Genomic DNA, 8,378 nt, shown 5'->3' with positions numbered 1-8,378 from the left:
CACACACACACACACACACACACACACACACACACACACACACACACACACGGTAGCACATGCCACAGATGCATTAAGAGGCACCCTAGGCACATCTCTTTTACTTTGCGGCCCATGTCAGCAGCAGCCAGCTGCATGCATTGTCATGTGCTGTCTCACAGCTGCAATAAGGCCCTCTACAGCTGTGGGCTCCCCAGGATCCTGCCTGCCCTGCTAGCTACAGCCATCTGTCAGCCGTTTACACAGCATCTCTGCCACAGGGCTGGATGGTGGCATGTGCCTGGTTACTTGTCTCCACTCAGCATCAACACGGAAGGTTTAATAACAGGCTAACGACTTGGAAGTGTTGTCACTAGATGCGGATTTTGAGTCTCCAGAGTCCCTGCTGGCAGAGCCAGTCAGCCAGGTTGGGAACAGATTTGTGGCCTTGCTGTGACTGCTGTCAGGGTTGGGAAGTCTTGCACGGTGGCCAGGCAGCAGACACAAGTTTGTGCAGATGTCCCAGCTCCATTGGTCCTCTAGTCCAAGGCAGGGAGGCTGTCTGTACTACATGGATCCATGCATTTACTCTAACCCCCTGGGGCTGGAGTTTGAGTGGTCACAGTCTGGTCTAGCCACTGCTGGGCATTTTCTCACAGACCGCAAGTCCTGCAGCTGAACTAGGCCTGCCTATAACACAGCCTTCCCCTGAGAGGCAGTCCCTTGCCTAGAGAGAGTAGAGCAGTCTTCTTCCATGGTGACCCAACTTCTGGGATGAGAATATTACTGTGACTGAATTTCTGGGGGTCTCATAACTGTCTCATTGTGGGGTACACCCCCTAGCTTGAGAACCCCTGGATTTTGAGTCCAGGAGAAATGACTGGCGAGAGAATGGATGTAGTATTATGCCCTCTTTACAGGCAGGGGACTGAGGTTGAAAGCCTGGCCTGATGTACATAGTGCAGGACTGAGAATCAGGAGTCCTGAACTGAATTCCTGCCTCAGCTGTAACCGTCAGCAAACCAGTCCGTCTGCTCTATGATCCCCTGGTCCACCTGCACTTTCCTCCCTCCCTCTGGGAATGCTGCAGGCACAGAGATCGGGGCTGTCCAAGGACAGACGGGTACAGAGGCATTTCTTAAGGGACTCAAGGTATTTGCAACAGTCCCATAGTGGTGTCTAGCACAATCAGGGGCACCCATGTCCTGGCCTAGACTGTTTGCCATACTTGGTTTGGGTCTCTTGAGCCCTGAGGGCCTCTTCAGCTTGTCACCTGCCATCCTTTCTGTTTTTTCTCTTTAACACAGGCATTGGGAAAGTCCCTCCCATGCTTGTGAATAGTACAACACAAGTGCTGTCCACTGTAATCACTGCTCGTTATTGGGTTGGAGTCTTTTCCTTTTGAACTGGAGTGTGTTTGCCCACTGCATGGAGGGCAGAAGTTGTAACTGTGTCTAACTCCTGAGCCAGCTGGGACTGAGTGTCGCTACTCTACAGTACTTGTCACCCAATCCCAGATTTCCCCACCTGGTCTTTGTCTCCGGCTTGACCCAAAGGAGCCCCTCTAGGGCAGAGATAAGAGCTACGTCCCTTGGAATATTTCTTCCTGGGCCTTTCTGCATCCACACAGAGAATACTTGTGGCTCAAGCTCTTTACCTATATCCATGTCTAAGGCAGTTCCACTGTAGCATCCACGGTCCAGGCACATCATTAAGCACTGCCTTGTTTCTGCCAGATTCTCCACCTAGAGCCCATTTCGCTTTGCTTTCTTAACTGTCGTCCCTCTCTTTTATACCACCTCACAGAACAGATTCTGCTCATGGCTACAAAATGGTTGTCTGCTCTAGGGCAGGCGCTAGCCTTTGGCTTGCAAGGACCAAACAGACCATGTTGGCAGTGTCTACATGGCAGCATTTAAGTGATTAGCTTAGCACCTAGCTGGTACCACTAGAGTCAAGGGACCACAAGCAGCTGCATCACTGAGCTTTGTATTATAACCCCTGCTGGGGCTAGCACCAGGTTAAACCTCTAATTACTCTGTTCCTCTAAACATGGCACCTTCCCTCCTGGGACCTGAGCACTACAAGTTGCACAGCAGTGAAGTGATCTCCTTGTGAATGTCAAATATAGTAACCCCCCAAAGCTATAAAAATGCTCCATTCCCTTTAGCCTGCGTTTGACACGTAATTGCATGGTAGCTACCAGGATGCAGCGCACACTACCGAACATGAAAGGATCGCTGAGAGAGACTTGAACTGAATTGCGGTTTCAAGGGCGGGTGTCTGGTAAAGAGCCCAAAGGGACATTGTCCGGGCTGTGCTGACGTGACTGACTGAGACAAGCAGATAAGGGGATGCAGCGTTGCAATCTTGCCTTTCTAGAATATCGTGCACCTGAGCAGCTCCAAGTGCTTTACAGGTATTAAGGCTCACATCACTCCCTGAGGCAAATGCCTTCAACATGCTTATTCTCACCTTGCAGATAGGGAAGAAGAGCTGCACCTACAGGGAACACCACTTGCACAGTGTCACGGGGTCAGAACCAGAGCATGCTGTGGGCACCTTTCTGTTGCGCTTTAGAGGAAACCCATCACGAATAATCCATTGTTGAGCTGGGAACAGAGCCCAGTTGTCCTGTCTCTCCCATCTTGGCTCCAGCCATGAGCTGACCGTGGACTAAGATTCAGATGAGGCCATTCAAAGCTGTGCACAGTATAGCCCTTCCTCAGGACAATAATCTCCTGCTGGGTGCAACTGCTGGTGTCGTGGTACTTGTACAAGCCTGGGAGAGAGAGCTGGAGCCTGGAAACGGGGCTGAGGACAGCGAATGAAACCACCACCATCCACTCTGCCTTGCCCTGAGTGAAGCAGCTACCAAGCGAAGGGGCTGATAGTAGAGAAAGAGAGCAAGAGATTGCCGGGGGACCAGAAGCGATCCTGGGAAAGACAAATACAAAGGATCGGTCTGACCTAGTGCTGTGCTCTTTTCCTCCTAACCTCCAAGGCAGGGTCTGAAGGGACAGGGAATGAAGGAATCAAATTTACCAGCCTTGTGGTCATTGAGATAGCTTCTCAGCACCTGACAAATGTCCTATGAATACCTGTAGTCAGGTTTTAAAGGCATCCTCTCCAGTTCCTCAGCTTCTTCCACTGGGCACAGCTTGGCTTCTCTTCCCTTTCAGGAGCTGAGCGCTGTGGGCCAGATTCACTCCTTGCCCTTCTGCAATGTTTAAAGATGGTGATTTCCCAGTTAGCTCGTTTACTGAAGATGAGGTAGATGCTAGACATACACAGATGGATGGACTGACGGATAGATGCTTTCTGCATCTCTGTGGCTTGGAATGACAACATTGTGTCTCCTGAAACCCTCTTCAGAAATGCACTTTGGCTAACACCAGCTGATGAAAACATATGCAGGGCTTCTGGTGAAACTGGAAAACCCAGAATCCAGGCACTTTGCCAGGACAGTGAAAACTCTACAAGCTTTAGTACCGTTTGGAAAGGAGAGTTTTAATAGCTAGCAATGATGCACACATCAGATGTAATAGCCTTCCACTAAATGGCTTGTTTGTTGTTTCAGCAGAGTTCACCGAGATTGCAGTGGGGATTGCCGAGGGAAGTTGTAGTGTGCGGCACTCTGTGCAATACAGAACCAGAGCTTCGCTAGCTCTTGATTGTACAGCCAAGGATCCAGCCCTCTGTTCCTACTCCACTGGAGCCACTAGCAGAAGTGCTGGGGCAAATAACATAGGATCTGGACTTTGGGGGAAGGAGGGAAGTTGGATGTTGCTAGGAAAAGCTTAAGTGTTGTTTGTCTTTGTAGATGGGCCCTACAAAGTCTACAGCTTAAAGAGTAGATTTTCCAAAGTCCCACTCAGGTGGGTGCTGGCCTTTTTCAAAAAATCCAGCGCTAATGTGGCTGTCTAAGCAGGAGCTAAATAATTATGCAAAATCAGTCCCGGATGTGGCTGCCGGGCTCTTGCTCGGGCTTGGGATAGTATTTCTCCCGTCTGTTTCTGGGGGAACAACAGAGGCTCTGATGACTCTGATTTTTGACACTGTAAGATAACAGCGTCTTGGCTGTTGAAGAGTCAGAAGTGATTTTGGGTGCTAAACTTTCTCATTGCTGCTCCCAGCTGGCTTGTTTTACATGCCATCAACACGTCTGCATCTGTGATCGAATATGAAGTCACTCCCTTTAACAAAATCCATAACTCACCACTGAAAACTCAGGGGTTACACTAACCAAGGCAGACCCATGAAGACTTTTAAGAGCACTAATAAAAAACGCACCTTCTGTCTTCCCCTCAGCATACATCAGGCAACTGGATCGTCTAGTTAAGTCATAATGCATAGCCTCAAGGACCAGAAATGTCCCCGGAAACAGAGACACATTGTTCCATCACCTCAGCAGCCAACAATCAAGAACGCTCCAAGCAAGACCAGCGTTTTCACCGGTATCTGAAGATGCGCGAGCAGCAGAACTGTCTGATTTGTGTCATCAAAACCACTCGCTCACTGCTGTGCCACAGTCCCTGTCCTCATGTCAAGCAGTTTTCCAAGCAACGGTGCTCAGGACATCAAGCATGCCCAGATCCTGTGCTATCTAGTGAACGGATGACTTGCCAAACCACGTGACAGCCACTTCAGTGGCAGTGTTCAGTGTTGCCAGACTGCTGCCAAGACTCAATAAAGGGCACAAGGACAAAAATGTATGATGTAATTTTCCGGGATAAGCCCTGAAAATCTGTGGGAAATGGCAGCCCCAGAAGGACTTGACAAAAAAACCCAACAATAACCTGATCCCTAAATGCAACTGCCATGGGAGCCTGCCAGCCTCTACTTCCGGTGCCCAGGACTATGCGGGGAGCTATTCTCAGTGGACCGTTTATCTGTCATGGGCTTGGTCAGACCCATGGTCTGATCCTATCTGAAAAGGCCTTCTTCAGCCATGCTCTAAGGAAGTGCTCCTTTTTTCTATCGTCTGGGAGATGGGCTCTTCTGAAAACTCTGTGGCAGGACTCAAGTTACAGAATGGTACCAAGCAACCTTAACAAAACAAGTAGCTCCTAGAGGTTTGTGTTTTCAGCCCACTATGAAGAAACCAACCAAGGCAACAGAGAGATTCACAGCTTCCCTCCCATCCCCAGGAAACACCAACCCTAACTGCATTGTTTGAAAAGGCATCAGTCAAGACCTGCTGGCTAAAATTACTCTTCTGCTTTATCATCTTGAGAACATTAAGGGCTGTTGTTAACAGATGTTTTGTGTTAGACATTATTTGTTAGTCTAATGAAAGGAGGTGAACAAGCTTTCAAGACCTCAAAAGTTCTGCAGAAGGTTTTATATGTGAGGTTATTGCATTGCTCTGGTAGAAAAAGAGCTCCTTGCTAATTGCACTTGGCATTCCTTTCTTTGATTTTGTTGTTTGCAATCATTTTGCATAGTAATTTTTCATCGAGTTAAATGTCACATTTAATAAGTACTGTGCAATGGATGTTTAAGGGCACAGCACAGCACAGCAGAACGTCAGCAAATAGAAGGATGCTTTGGTAGCAGTTGGGGGCTTCAAACAGGCCAAGCATACCTGTGTTCCAGCAAGGAAAATGCTGAATGTGAAGTGGAGGTCGGGGGCAACTATACAAATGAGGAGGGAAAGAAGGTGCTGCCTGTTTTTTTGCCAGTAATCACCTTGATGTGACAATCTCACCAGATGGCTGTGCTCTTGGCTTTTAGGTGCCACTGGTGGAGAACAGGGGGCATTTGTATATTCATGGGTAAAGGTGCGTTTGCTCCATTAACCTGCTTGGGTGTCCACAGACACACTGGCCAGGGAACATGAAGTCCCACTATTTAAAAACGAAAGAAAGAGGCAACCCACATGTTGGGTTTTCTGGTGGAATAATCCACCTTGCTTCTATCTGAGGATCTCAAAGTGCTTTCCAAGTGCTAAAGACTTAACTTGCACAGCAGCTGTTCTAAAGTAGGGAATTACTTCTACCTTCACTTTGTAGACTTTGCCTTTGCCTCATCAGCAGAGATGAAGTGACTTGCGCAAGGTCAGAGAGAAAGCAGCAGCAGAAACCAGGAATGGAACAGGGGAGTCAAATGCTGACCCTCCTGAAGGCAGATCTCACCCTGCTCTCCTCTCTTGTGCCATAACCTACTTCCCATCAGCAAAGTGGAGCTCTCAGCTCCAAGGCAAGCCTGGGTTCTGTCCTCGTAGCTAAACATTAGATGCTTTAGCTTGCACTCTACATGCCAGGCTCCCAGTGGCTTAAGTAGAGATTTAATGTCAGCTGGCTTGGAAATGGGAGCTAATGGGGGGGAACAGAGGATAATGTGCAAAGAATAATGTTGAGGTTTGTGAATGGAAGAGGAGTAACTAGGGGTCCCTGTGGCAGATTTGAGTCAATTCCTTTCCCCTGTCCTCAGCCTGCCTGTCTCCCTTCTGACTTGAGGCTGGGTTTTGGGAGCAAGATAGTTAAAGGAACTATTACTCTTTCTTTCTTTAATAAAACCCCTTCACATTACTGCTCTTTGTTGCATTCCTGCCATTTTCTAGTGAGTGCCCTTGCACTTGCTCTTTTTATCCCTTTTCTTTTCTGTGCTACAAGGCTAAGAAACCTACCCTCAGTTGGGGGCTGGAGTCTGTGAAGGCTTAGCAGTGATACCAACAGATATCTATCTTGTGGTATACAAGCTTGCAACTGGGAGAGCCACAGGGATGGGACGGGGGGAGAGGAGAAGAGAGAAAGAGAAAGGTAGGAGAAAATGGGTAGGAAGAAAGAGCCAGAGAGAGAGATCATCACTGGTAGTTTATTGCTGTAATTCAGGAATGTGATACCCAGGCCTTTAATGCAAGTGCTTTAGGGTTCAGATCCTGCTGACTTCTCAAATGAAGCTCATTAGCTATTGCCATGGTCCAGACAGCAGAATCCTGGAAGCTGTCATCTCCTCGGGGCGTCGGGCTTCCTAGATTCCTCATGGCTAGGACATCTTTGTACATTCAAGAGGGTGTAATACAAACTTCATACGAATGTACAATGCTGTTCTTCTAATCTAATATGTCCTTGTTCTGATTTATTATAGGAAATATCAAGATAATGGCATTTCCATCCATGGGACCAGAGGAATGATGCTGTTCCAGGGAGATTCCAACCCACAAGGGCAGCTATGGCATGGGACTCTGAGAGCCAGAACCCTTCTGAAAGTGCTCAGGTAACTGGATTTATTTTCCTTTTAATGTGAATAATAAGCTCATTGCCACAGACTGTGAGGCTCAGACATCAAAACTGCAGCTGGGAGAAGCTATGGCCATAAAAAAAAAAAAAAAGAAAAAATGTTGAGTGCCTGTTTCACTTTAGGATGACAATAAAAGGTAACACTATCCAGAAAAGTTCCATGTGGGCCCTGTCCTGTCATCACATTGTCTCCTCTGCCAAGAAGAAAGCATCCCAGATGTGCAGCCAGGGCCAGGCTGTTTCTGAAGTGGGGACACAACAGGTTTGCCTGCATTGTACTTTGGTTCTGTCCCTCTAGAGTTCACACATGGCCGAAGAAGACAGTGCCTAGGCTAGAGAGCACATGGCGTATTATGTTGGGGGAAGACAGATCTGGATTGGTACATGGTTGTTCCTGTATTTTTTCCCCCCTTCTTATGCAGCTCTTGCTCTCAGTCATTTTTAGCTCCAGATTCTTCCATCTGATTATCTAGGCACTTGGGTGGGGTTGACAGGAATTAGAATCATAGAATCATAGAAGTAGGGTCGAAGGGACCTTGTAGATCTTCAAGCCTGACCTCCCGCCTGGGCGGGAGAAAAAGACTGGACTCAAATGAGTCCAGCCAGGTAGTCATCAAGCCTCTTCTTACAGATCCCCAGGGTAGGAGCCAGCACCACTTCCCTAGGAAGTTGGGTCCAGCTCCTAGCCGCCCTGACTGTGAAGTAGTTCTTGTGGATGTCTAATCTAAACCTACTCTCTAATAACTTGTGTCCATTGTTCCTTGTCATGCCAGGGGGCGCAAAGGGAAACAGTGTCTGCCCTAAGCCCTTCAGGTCCCCCCTAGTGAGTTTATAGACAGTCACCAGGTCCCCCCTCAGCCTTCTCTTGTGAAGGCTGAACAGGTTTAGGTCCTGCAGTACTCCAGCTGTGGCCTGACCAGTGTCGCATAGAGGGGGAGGATCACCTCCCTGGCTCTACTTGAGATGCACCTGTGGATGCACTACAAGGTGCAGTTAGCCCTGCCAACCGTGACATCGCATTGTCGGCCCATGTTCATCTTGGAGTCAATAACGACTCCAAGATCCCTTTCTGCCTCCGTGCTCTCAAGGAGGGAGTTTCCCATTCTATAGGTGTGCTGCTGGTTTCTACTGCCTAAGTGCAGCACCCTGCACTTG

The 8,378-nt window shown here is 48.3% G+C and overlaps 2 protein-coding genes across 2 annotated transcripts in view; one reads left to right on the top strand and one right to left on the bottom strand.

Moving 5' to 3' along the window:
• PRRX2 (paired related homeobox 2) overlaps positions 1-8,378 on the bottom strand; it is a 58,501-nt gene that overhangs the window by 41,579 nt on the left and 8,544 nt on the right. The window lies entirely within an intron of this gene.
• The window catches only part of ASB6 (ankyrin repeat and SOCS box containing 6), a 32,725-nt gene continuing 31,437 nt past the window's right edge, over positions 7,091-8,378 (top strand). The window contains exon 1 of the mRNA XM_019540768.1: positions 7,091-7,200. Within this exon, the coding sequence (XP_019396313.1) occupies positions 7,115-7,200 (86 nt within the window). The 5' untranslated portion in view covers positions 7,091-7,114. The remainder of the gene's footprint in view (positions 7,201-8,378) is intronic.

The sequence above is a fragment of the Crocodylus porosus genome, unplaced genomic scaffold (genome assembly GCF_001723895.1).
Source record: "Crocodylus porosus isolate Cpor-Errol unplaced genomic scaffold, CroPor_comp1, whole genome shotgun sequence".
Lineage (NCBI taxonomy): Eukaryota > Metazoa > Chordata > Crocodylia > Crocodylidae > Crocodylus > Crocodylus porosus.
The sequence above is the reverse complement of the archived record's forward strand: the minus strand, read 5'-3'. Positions and strand labels throughout refer to the sequence as shown.